At 35.3% G+C, this 12,750-nt stretch overlaps 1 protein-coding gene across 6 annotated transcripts in view; it reads left to right on the top strand.

Annotated features, from left to right (window-relative positions):
- The window catches only part of NEBL (nebulette), a 390,572-nt gene that overhangs the window by 309,189 nt on the left and 68,633 nt on the right, over positions 1–12,750 (top strand). For 4 of the 6 annotated variants that reach the window (XM_033209539.1, XM_033209538.1, XM_033209540.1 and 1 more), the window contains 4 exons: positions 3,758–3,871; positions 5,238–5,342; positions 9,634–9,738; positions 11,763–11,870. The exons of the other annotated variants lie outside the window; for them this stretch is intronic. In XM_033209539.1, coding sequence (XP_033065430.1) covers positions 3,758–3,871; positions 5,238–5,342; positions 9,634–9,738; positions 11,763–11,870 — 432 coding nt within the window. The remainder of the gene's footprint in view (positions 1–3,757; positions 3,872–5,237; positions 5,343–9,633; positions 9,739–11,762; positions 11,871–12,750) is intronic. 6 annotated transcript variants of the gene reach the window in all.

Raw genomic sequence — 12,750 nt, 5'->3', positions numbered from 1 at the left:
GAGTTCTATGTAAAAATCTGTCCTGTCTTCCTTGACAGCTTTTAGTTTAATTTCATCCAAGATTGCTGGGGATTGATGTCTATAGATACGCAGTATTGTGTTAATTGCTTACTTTTCATTTTCAGTGATAATTAAGGTACACTTATCAAGCTATTTCTTTGCTAAAATATGTTTACGTGATTATGGTGAAACACTTTCATTCAGGGTCTGCTTTTTTGTGCCTTTGCTGGCTTTTTGTGAGTCTGAGTCACAGGTGATGTCAGTATAAAGTTTTGGGTTTGCATGTTAGACTTCACACATACCCAGGTGCAGTTATGAGAATCTGGACCCTCACAGGAGGATCTGCAGATGTAACTTCTCATTTCTTTATATGAGAAGTTGTGCAGTTATGAGGAGCTACAATGCTGTCGTTGTAGCTTAACAGTATCCGTGTTTTCTCAAAGTGTGAGCCTCTGAAAATCCTGCTGTCTCTTATAATTTTTTAAAAAACATCTAGGAGTTTGATCCTATATACCTATAGAGTATTTTTTTAAAAGGTGATATTTCCATGATGTGATTATTATGCATTGCATGCCTGTATCAAAACATATCATGTACCCCATAAATGTAATATACCTACTATGTACGCACAAAGATTAAAAATAAAAAAAATAAAAACAAAAGTGATAAATACTGGGACCACTAGGCATACTAGTCATAATGTAAATAAAGCCAGTCATATGGAGTAACTTTGTTTCCAGAATAATTGATGTAGGTATAAGGAGTAACATTGGGTCTTAAAACCATGACAAAGCCACTCCAATACCTGTTCCTCCCTTTCTCAAATGATCTCAAAACTGGAAGTGTTATGCCTTGTTCCAAGGTTGGATAACAAGTTATAGTCAAGGAAAAGCATTTCCTGGATCTCTCAGAAGATGCAAGCCTGCACGAGAAGGTAGACACACAGATGTATGAGCTCTAGGTTGAAAATACAATAGAATGTTGAGTATGTCTGTGTAGTTAGTGAGTGAACAAGTCAGAAGGTGAGTGATGTGACTCCCTTCAGCCATTTGGTGATCTTCTTAGTTCATTTTACCTGCATTCCTTACAGAAAGAGCGAACTTAGAAACAATTGGGTGTCGGTGTCTGGTCCATGCATTTTTTATATAATGCAGTTATTTTACTTTGTGATTCATTAACGAGGGAAACTTGTGTTTTTGTTCCTTAGGCATCTTGAATCAAATCACTCACTGTAGTGAACATTCAAACAAGATAAATTTCACAACACAATGCTTATTATTACATTTAATATGAATATATATGAATAACTGATTGATTATTGTTTCTTAGAAATGTGTAGGTGGTCCCTGACTTCTAGTGGTTCAGTTTAAGACTATTTAACCTCACCATGGCATGGAAGTGCTACACATTTAGTAGAAACCATACTTCAAGTACCCATATAATGATTCTGCTTTTCACTTACCTTACAATATCCAATACATTATATGAGATGTTCAACATGCATAAAACAGGCTTGTTATTAGATGATTTTGCCTCGCTGTAGGCTAAGGTCATTGTTTTGGGCATGTTTAAGGTAAGCCAGGTTAAGCTGTGATGTTTGGTAGGTTAGGTGTATTTGGTGCATTTTTAACTTACAATATTTTTGACTTATGATGGATTTATTGAGATGCAAACCCCATCATAAGTTGAGGAAGGGGTTTCCGTACATTTACTTGGAAGAGCATATGCAAGGTTTAATAACAAGAAAGGAATTCATCAGTTTCATTTTCAAGTACTCCAGTGTTACTATGCTGGAAACCTCAGAGTTTGCAGAAACAGTATGATGGGCTCTCTGTGTGCAAAGATCATATAACCTACTTTTGCCATTTAGCTAATACAGTGTTTATGAATATGGCTGAGTCAGAAGTGTCATTCCAGTGGAAGGCTGTTGAAGAGTCCACCATCTTTGTTGAGTGAATATCCTTTAGGCACTAGAAACTTAGGAGAGACAGGACCAGTGACTAAAATATGGTAAAAGTATAGCAGAAGGGTGAAGAGGGCAAAAAGAATAAGACTATGGCCAGGGACAGTGGCTCATGCCTGTAATCCCAGCACTTTGGGAGGCCGAGGCGGGCAAATCACGAGGTTGGGAGATCGAGACCATCCTGGCTAACACGGTGAAACCCCATCTCTGCTAAAAATACAAAAAATTAGCTGGGCATAGTGGTGGGTGTCTGTAGTCCCAGGTACTTGGGAGGCTGAGGCAGGAGAATGACGTGAACCCGGGAGGCGGAGCTTGCAGTGAGCCGAGATCGCACCACTGCACTCCAGCCTGGGCGACAGAGCGAGACTCCATCTCAAAATAATAATAATAATAATAAAATAAATAAAATAAGACTTTGAATTTACGGGCGGACCAGGCAGGGTGAATCATTGCTTTTGTGCCAGCTACTGTATAAAGTACTGAAGGAAATCTAAATTTATTTCGTTTGTAATTTTGTTCTTGATTTCAAGACACAAAATAATTTTAAAAGTCCGTTTTTCTTGTTTTAAAGAGGTCTTGCCAATTACTTAAAATCAATTTGTACGGTATTGAGAATATCAGAAAGTTGTTATTATCAAATGGAACCAGAACAGAAAATATTTCCTGTAAACCATCTCAAAATATTTACCAAATGCTGTATTCCCACCAAGATTTTCTCCAGCTCTCTCTCATAGGTAGGTTCTGGACATGTGTCCCGGAAGGAGACCATCACCCTATGCATGTCTAAAATACACCATGAGAGCCATCCCAAATTGCTTTTTAATAAAGCCCTCTGCAAGGCAGAGCCTTTAGATGTATGCATAAAGGTGTATTATCAGAATGTTGTTAGAAAACAAAACATTGTAATAATTATAACATCAGAAAAATATTATGAGAGAACGAAACAGCTTACTTTGACCTGTGAAATCAGTACACCCTTTCCTGGCTAAAGTAAGTTAAATGGGGTGTGATATGTGAGTAGCTAGGATTTTTTTTTTTTTTTTGTAGTGAACCTGTGTTTATGTTCTAATTAGTTGTGACATGAATTCTAACATTTCTGTATACATGGAGAAAAATATAGTTCTACCAAATAAGTTGATAATCCCTTTTTGGTTGTTTTAAGAGTCCTTTAAAAGGAGAAAAATAATTTAGAGTGAGTATTGGAGATGGTTTTCCTGGTGAATAAATTGTGGAGTTAAAGCAGAGAAAGTTTTAAATTCACATTAAATTGACCCAGGACATTTCAGAAAATGTAGTTCCTAAGACTAAATTTTTGAGCAAATGAAGTATAGGAAATGATGAGAAAAACTGTGGTACACATCATGCTCTTTATTTGGAATAATTCCCTTAGGAAAATTTATATTCAAATTCTGGGGCCTAGAATCTATTTTCTAAATGTGGTAGACATTAAGACATTTGTGGTCTAGGTTTCTAACTGATCATAGATTATAGAAATGCAGAAATGAAAACTGACATTTAAAAATCTTGGTATTTTAGTGCATAATTCTCATTAATAGGATGTGAGTTCATGCCATTGCATTTGTGATCAATGTAGAAGTAGAGCTTTTCTTATTAAAAAAAAAAACAAAAAAACACTTTATTCCATTAAGCTTTATAGAGGGAAATGGATACCAGGAATTTAAACTTTGCAACCATTCATTTTTAAGGTAGCTTTTATTTTATCTATGTGAAAATCAAATGTGTTACTTTTAAATGTAAAGATACGTGTACTGTTTATCTTTTCTTTTATGACAGATTAAATACAAAGAAAAATTTGATAATGAAATGAAGGATAAGAAACATCATTACAATCCTCTTGAAAGTGCTTCTTTTAGGCAGAATCAGCTTGCTGCCACACTGGCAAGCAACGTAAGTTGTAATTCGTAGAAAATTATTTTCAGTATCTTTTGATTCCTTTTTTTTTTAGAATAGACTGTGTTGTAATTACTGATACTTAATCAAAATAATGTAGCTTCCAAGTAATTTGTAGTTGAACTGAAGCATATTTTTCTAAAGCTTTTTCTGAGAAAAATATATTATTGTAATTAATTTTTAATGGTTACTGATTACTAATTAGTTAATAAGTAGTAATAGTATTGCAAATGAATTTATTATATCTGTTCAAGAGTAGAACTAGATTATAGAATTTTGCAGATAAGTGGTCTGTATTACCACAAATTAGTGGTTAGGACAGTAGTTACCTCATGTAATTATGGCTGTGAAATTGAGTTTATTGTAAAGTACTGCCTGGTACATGGTAATTTATCCTATAAAGAAATTTTTAGAAATTTTACTTTAATGACTTACAATTTATTTTTTATTCCTTACGTAAATGCTGTAAAATGCTTCCTTATATGAATTGTTCTCATTCCATGTTTTTAAAAATAATGAAAATTAATTTTACAAGAAATGATGTTTTAAATTCTTGTTAAAATTAGAGTATGGAAACAGCAATATCAAAAAATTGATTACTTTGCTATAGGTGAAAATATTTAGATTTCCTTTTCAAGTATAAAAATTATGCATTATTGATCTGTTGCTTTGTTAGAAATAGAGATGAAATATACTTAAAGGAACCTAGAACATAGTGCTGAAAGCTAAAGGTTTCGAGTCAGATTGGCTGGATTTAAATCCTGTTTCATCACCTATTACTATGTGTTTGTCTTTCTGTGCCTCAGTTTTCTTATCTATAAAATGGGAGTACTTAAAATACCTACTCAATAAAGAGGTTATTGTGGAGATTCAATACTTAACACATATAAAGGGTTTTAGAAAAATGGCACATAGTCTGTGATATCTTTGCTATCAATATTTTGTTATTACTGGTATTATATTTTCAAAAAGTTACTTTAAAAAAGTCTGTGGTGATAGGATGGAAAACATCAAAATCCTAAAATCTCCACAAAGCATAATTGAAATACCGTAGTAATTTCTAAAGAATAAAGTGGCTATTCTCTTTATTTTTTGAAAGCAGAGTTACTGTGAAAATTACTTTATTCTGTCAACATGAATATTAAGAACAAAAGGAATTATCCAAGTGTTTTCAAGCCCATATAGAAATAACTTTTTAAAATTCATTCCGTAGTAAATCAGCACCATCTAGTGGCTCCTTGTAATTCGCCTGTCAATTTACCACTAAATAGTACTACTTTATGATGTCTGAAAAAATGCAATAATGCAAAAGCATAATATTTTCTTCTCCTAGATGGTATTTTGTTCCATGTTATTTTCATAGGTGAAGTACAAGAAAGACATTCAAAATATGCATGATCCAGTTTCAGATCTCCCAAATTTGTTGTTTTTAGACCATGTTTTGAAAGCCAGCAAAATGCTCAGCGGCGTAAGTGGTTCATCTAATGGCCACCGTAGTTGCCTTGTGGCTCCAAGAAGCCAATATGTCTGCAGCATTCGTGTGCTCACCTGCTTCCTTAGAAGGCCTGTGCCTCACTCCTCCCTCAAGAACTAACTCGTTGAAAAATACTCCTTTGCTTGCAGAAATCCCATCAGAGCCGTCACTTTGCAAAGGAGGTTCTTGCTGCTCTCCAGTATCTCCTGCATACAACTATACTTCAAAGTGTCTGCACAACGGCCTTTCTATCATTCTTCTTTCCCTTACTTCATCTGTGTTAGATTAAAGCCACTTGAAGTTCAGGTTCTCAAGTCAGGGCTATTTTATTTTATGCAGGCCAGACCAGAGTGTCTTTAGTATGCCTTCAGTAGCATGAAAAATTGTCTTAGTCTAAACTGTATTTTCTCTGAAAATAATTCCTAACAGCATTTATACTGCATTGACACATTGCTTTTAGTCTTGTCATGGTTTCAGTGTTCTCGATCAAGGCAACCAGGAGAAAAGGGTGAGTTCTTCATGTCCTGATGAAAATATCTGGGTGCACTGCCCATGTAGTCAGTCCCGCGGGACTCTCACTACCCTGGATGCTGTTTCAACCCATAGTACATCAGGACCCTGAATTCGCTAGCTCTTGTAACTGACAACCCTAAGTCACAAGTGGCTCCATTTTGTACAGTCTAATGTAAATTGTTTCTATCATCTCTTCAACAGAGAAAACGTAACAAAGTCATATGTTACTTATTTCATATATCATTTATAAAGTTTAGATCTTCATTTAGGTGGTGTTTTTGCCTAGAGGACAGATTTCTTTTTCCCCATAGACAAATTGTGATTGAATGACTACTTCATGGGAGAGAAAGTTTAAGACTTAAAAAATGTGTTCCTTTTGAATTGCCTACTTACGAAGTTGTATACATTGTATAAAGCTGTATACATTTGCTCAACTTTATTGTATATTAGAATGGCCTCCTTTATCTAGTATTTGTGAAGAAACAAAGAATAGCCTATCTTAACATTTTCATGTAAAGAATTGGAATTTTGTTGATTTATAAAAGATTGAATTAGATTGCTCAGTAAGAGATATTCTGCCAAAATTATCCATTTGTCATAGTAGCTGTTGTTTTAAAGACCCCTAGATGTCTTTAGCAATATCAGAATTACTTTTATTTTAACCCAAACTCTATAGAGTGATATGAATGCCTTAATTAGTGTGTAAAATCATTCTAATTAAAATTTTGGGAAACATTTTCCCCTGGAAAATGGACCTCTTGTAGTGTTCAGTTTCTTTTATAATTTTACATAAATTAAGAAATGTGTATTTTGTGTAACTCTGTGTATCTCCCACTAGGAGGCAACAGAGACTGTTATATAAGGAAAGACACGTATTCGAAGTTCTTTTGCAGATCTTAGTTCAAATAAGTTTTCCTTGTTATTTTTTTGTTTTTTTTTTTTTTTTTTTTTTTTTTTCTTAAATAGGAATTTCTGAAATTCTTTGTAACTAAAATGGATAATTGTGTTGGGAACAATATTTACTGAATTTTTCAGTATATATTAATTATTTTAGACATATTAATATGTATCTGTTGTGGATTTTAACTCAGTAGTGGACTATGTTGTAGTTTGTTACATTCATGATTATTTTATAAATACGTATTACAAGATAACTTCTAATCAGATTATAAAGTCTATATTATTCTCTTTCTTTCCAGATTTTAACTGGTTAAAAAAACAAAAAACAGTTTTTTTTTAAGATGGAGTCTCACTCTGTCTCAGGCTGGAATGTAATGGCGTGATCTCGGCTCACTGCAATCTCTACCTCCCAGGTTCAAGCGATTCTCCTGCCTCAACCTCCTGAGTATCTGGGACTACAGGTGCACACCACCACGTCCCGCTAATTTTGTATTTTTAGTAGAGATGGGGTTTGACCATGTTGGCCAAGATGGTCTCGATCTCTTGACCTGGGAGCCAAGGGTGGGAGCCACCATGCCTATCCCAAAAAAGACTTTTTAAAAAAAATATTAGAGGAGCCAAAATTTATCACTTGTTTCCTTCAATCAAGATGTATTCTGTGGGCTGGGTACAGTAGCTCCTGTTTGTAATCCCAGCATTTTGGGAGGCCAAGGCAGGAGGATGGCTTGAGGCCAGGAGTTTGAGACCAGCGTGGGCAACATAGTGGGACCCTAGCTCCACAAAAAAGTAAAGAAATTAGCTAGGCATGGTGACATGCACCTATAGCTCCAGCTGCTCAGTAGGCTAAGATGAGAAGATTGCTTTAGCCCAGAGGTCAGGTTGCAGTGAGCCATGATCCCTCCACTGCACTGCACTCCAGCCTGGGTGACAGAGCAAGACCCTGTCCAAAAAAAAAAAAAAAAAAGTACTATATGAACATTTTCATGACCTTCCTGGGGGTGCTTTCCTCCCTGATTTTATTCTGGTTAGGTTTGAGGGAACATATATTGCAGCTCCCTAATTGACTGGAAGCACTTGAGGCCAGGCTCCCTCTGGGGACTATTGCTTTGTCTCACATGAAAGGACAGCTGTCTTGTGGCAGGACACTTGGGCATCTGTTCCATTCCTAGCACTGGGCTTTCTTCCTCTTTCACTCTGAAATCCCTGGAGCATCCCCTAAGATCGAAATGCAAATTTCCTTATGGCCAACTCTCTCCTGCTCCCTTTCAAATACTGTTTCTGTATCCCTCCACTCTATTGCCATTTTTACTGGCACCCCATTGCCTAATCAGCAACTACCTTTAGCTTCTTAAGTCTCTGTAGCCTTGAGTCTTTAAGAGCTACCATTTACTTCTAAAGGTCTTTTCCAAATAAGGCAAAATAACTAAGTGTCCAATCTCCAATGATAGAAATCATGAAATAATCATTTTAAAAATTTTCTAATTTATAATTGTTATTGATACATAATGGTCGTATGTATTTATGGGGTAAATGTAATGTTTTGATACAGGCATACAGTGTGTATTGATCAAATCAGGATAATTGAGATATCCATCAGTTCAAGCATTTGTCATTTCTTTCTGTTAGGAATATTTCAATTCCACTCTTAGTTATTTTAAAATGTACAATAAATCATTGTTAACTATGGTCACCCTATTGTGGCATTGAATACTAGATCTTCAACTCATTCTCTCTAACTGTATTTTTGCACCCCTTAACCATCTCCACTTGAGGAGATGGTGTCCACTCTTCCCAGCTGCTGGTAACCATCATTCTACTCTGTCTTCATAAGTTCAGCCTCCCAAGTAGCTGGGGCTATAGGTGCATGCCATCATGCCCAGCTAATTTCTTTATTTTTTGTAGAGCTGGAGTCTAACTATTTTAGCTCCCACATATGAGTGAGGGAACATGTGAAATTTGTTGTTCTGTGCCTGGCTTATTTCACTTAACATAATGACCTCCAGTTCCGTCCATGTTGTTGCAAATGGCAGAATCTCATTCATTTTTGTGGCTGAATAGTATTCCGTTGTGTATATGTACCACATTTTCTTTATTCATTCATCTGTTGATGGACACTTAGGTTGCTATTGAAACAATTTTTGTCATGTTGCTGCCTGTTACATTTAGCATCTTTCAGTGGCCAGACTTGGCATCCCTGTTCAATTCAGTCTCTTCCAAATTCAACTTGTTTTCTGTACGTCTAAATAGTAGCCTTCATCCAATTTTTTCACCTTAAAAACTCAACTGACTGTTCCCAGATTGCTCAGTTTCTCTTCCGGGCACCTTTTACCCTTTTCTTTTAGGAAAAATAGTTGAATTATTTCTCTTACATTTTCCTTGTGACCCTCAATCTTCTTTGTGGTGGAGTCTTTTTGTATAGGACTTTTTTATTCCTTGCCTCTGGGTTTCTTTTCCTCTATTCTTTTTGTTTTTCTTTCCTTCTCTCCTTTTGAACAGTGTTAAACATATTCCTGTCATAAGATAAGAGCAAGACAAATTGTCTTTATTTTGCTCCACTTTACCTATTTCCACGAGTCCCAGCACTAGCTTTCCGTTGCCACTCCCTGGTGTTGTGAATATCCTTTACATTACGTTTGTGGTTAATTGTCCTCTGCCTCTCTTGCGTGTTTCATATGCTGACCTAGAGTGGGTCTGTCTTGCATTGCCTGTGTATCTCAGTGTCAGAAACCTACCTGCCAGCCAACTGCAGATGGGGACTTGGCAACGCTTTGCAGCTCTTGGTGGCTTGTATTGTGCAGTTTGCGTTTCTAAGTATTGATGGCTCTAATCAGTCTCTTTGATTCTAAATTTATTTTCACATTCTGTATTTTAGCGAGAATATAAAAAGATCTTTGAGGAAAACAAAGGAATGTATCATTTTGATGCGGATGCTGTGGAACATCTGCACCATAAAGGCAATGCCATCCTCCAAAGTCAGGTACGTACTTACTGAGCACCTACCCTCCCTGCCAGGAAGCCGTAACCATCCTGAGGCCTGCCGCTCACTGCCGTACATCTTAACTGAGAATGTACAGTTGTAGAAAAGAATAAATCCTGAGAATGTTAACATTACTTTTGAAAATCTCAAACACTATTTGCTATGTATGTATTGGGGTCAGGGGAGTTTGAACCATATTTCAATCTAAAGGCATTTTGTAAAATAACCATTACTTCACATAATTAAAAAGTTACAAGGTAGGAATTAATTAAACTATGGTCAAACCACATGATGATTTAAATTTTTCTAGTGTCTTGATTTGTCATTTTGAGCAGTAACATTAATTTTCCAGGTGCAAGGTTTATTATAATTTTTTATTTCAATTATAAGTGTTATTAAAAAGGGAATACAGTCTTACTAATGTATTCTTGATTAATATTTTTTTCCAATATGAAATTCTAGGTACTCCCTAGATAAACTTAAAAAAGTCTTCTCTCTAGCATACTTTAAAGTCGCTATTTTTTAAAAAATTCTGAGCTTAAATAGTTGCAAAAGATGTCAGTTCCAGCATCTGTTAAGATAAAATTTTATATCACTCTTTTAAATGTATTCTGTGGAATGTAAAGTCCATAAAAATTTCATACTCATCTTCATTGGTTTTAAAAATAAACAAAACAGTTCCCCTTTAAGTTTGGAAATATACATCATTTCTAAAAATTTCTTATTTCATTTCATTTATTTCACAAAATTTTTGTTTGAGATGGAATCTCGCACTGTCACCCTGGCTGGAGTGCAATGGTGCAATCTCGGTTCACTGCAACCTCTGCCTCCTGGGTTCAAGCGATTTTTCTGCCTCAGCCTCCTGAGTAGCAGAGATTACAGGTGCCCGCCACCATGCCCAGCAATTTTTTTTTTTTTGTATTTTTAGTAATGACAGGGTTTCACTATGTTGGCCAGGCTGGTCTTGAACTCCTGACCTTGTGATCCGCCTGACTTGGACTCCCAAAGTGCTGGGATTACAGGTGTGAGCCACCGCACCTGGCCATTTCACAAAATTTTATCCTAGTGGTGTATGCTATTATACTTCCCAATACTTTTATTGATCACTCTATCATACTCTTTGCAACTAAATTATGTCTACAAATAGGTATTTAAAAATGTGTCATATTTCCTGTTTCATAAAGTTCTAAGTTTGAAAAATTTCCCTTGGGTTGAATTATCATTAACATTATTATTTTAATAACAAATAATTTTATAGATAATTATTAAACAAATTTTATTGAGAGTGCATTTCTGAATGAAATGAAGTATAAAAACTTCTATGAGTTTAATTTGAAAGAGTATACTGCTTAAAAAGCCAACCATTCTGATGTCTTACCTATTATTTTTTGTTATTGGAAGATAAAAAATGTCACTCATTTTATAAACCAAAGTAAGATGAGGATTGACTGTAATTGAATTAAATAATTCATAATATGATATTGAATATTGCATAGCGAAATTGATATAAATCATATAAGGTCTGTGTGAGTGTTTTACTCAGTGTCTATGAAAATATTCAACAGTCCTGGAGGACATCACCTTCCCTTTGACAGAAAAACAGAGGATCATACCCATATTTTCTTTCTTGTTCTTGATTTACCAATAGCCATCAATGTGATCTCAGGGATCTCTCTCTTTCTCATACTCACTACCTATGCGTGTATGCCATTTGCATATACATATATAACCCCATATATATGATACATATCTATATATTCCAACCATTTGACAAAATAGTTTATACAGGTCCTAGAACGACATCAGTTTTTCTAAATTATTTTTATCCTTTAGGAAATTTTCTATTACCTGTTTACTTTCCTTGTATGTCATTAACCAAAGGGAACCCAGTGATCAACCTAAATGGCCAGAATAATATGATTTTAGAAGACAAGATGACTAGTTTTGAACATATATTTTGTCTTACTTTGCTCTGTTTGTATAAGGGCTCTTGATTTATATATGCTTTTCTTTTTCCAATGAAGGTTAAATACAAAGAAGAATATGAGAAAAATAAGGGAAAGCCAATGCTTGAATTTGTTGAGACACCATCATATCATGCTTCAAAGGAGGCTCAAAAGATGCAAAGTGAAGTAAGTCAATTGGTTTGTTATTAATTGTTTAATGTAAATATGATGTTTTGTCATTTGAAAGGATACAGAATGTTCAGTGGGTCTAGAAGAAAGTAGTGCTGCTCTGGGCATTTTCAAGGACCTGCTTTCTAGACCCAGCCACCCTCTGCCTGGGATCTTGTCTAGGACATTGAGTTTATCTGGTCCTTAGCTTTTCTCATTGGTGAATATGGATCTTAAGCTAGATGAGCTTTTAAAGTTCCTCTCAGTTCTAATTTTCTGTGATTATATAACTGACACTTTCAGATGTTAATTTTACCTTTTGCCTTTCAGATGTTAATGTAAAACTATGATGAGTTCATAAAAACTAAAAACGAATAGCTGGTTGCTTTATTTGCCTGCCCCCCCCCCCCGCCTCCCCCCGCTTTTTTCCCAATGAAAATAGAACATTTTTAAAATACTTACTACATGCTAGGTAATATGCTAAGAGTCTTATATATGTCAGCTCATTTAATCCTCCAAGTAATGATGCTAGCAAGGTGTTCTCTGTAGATTAAGAATGTGTCTACTGAAATTGTCTTAGATGAAATTATATATGCAGTAAATGTTAATGTTTTAGGACCTGGTCAAAATCGTGAATGATTCCGTTTTCTCTTTAGTTTATGTTTTAGTTCATTTTGTGTTGCTATAACAGAATACCAAAGACTGGGCAATTTATAAAGAACAGAGATTAATTTCTTTCAGTTCTGGAGGCTGGGAAGTTCAAAATCCAAGAGTTCACATCTGTCAAGGGTCTTCTTGCTGCATCATCCCATGGCAGAAGGTGGAAAGACAGAGTGCTTGCACACTCCTTAGAGGTGGGGATGGGAAACTCATCCTTTTATCAGGATCCCAACCCCAT

The sequence above is a fragment of the Trachypithecus francoisi genome, unplaced genomic scaffold (genome assembly GCF_009764315.1).
Source record: "Trachypithecus francoisi isolate TF-2019V2 unplaced genomic scaffold, Tfra_2.0 Lachesis_group9, whole genome shotgun sequence".
Taxonomy (NCBI): Eukaryota; Metazoa; Chordata; class Mammalia; order Primates; family Cercopithecidae; genus Trachypithecus; species Trachypithecus francoisi.
Note: the sequence above shows the minus strand (reverse complement) of the source record. Positions and strands in the feature narration are given on the sequence as shown.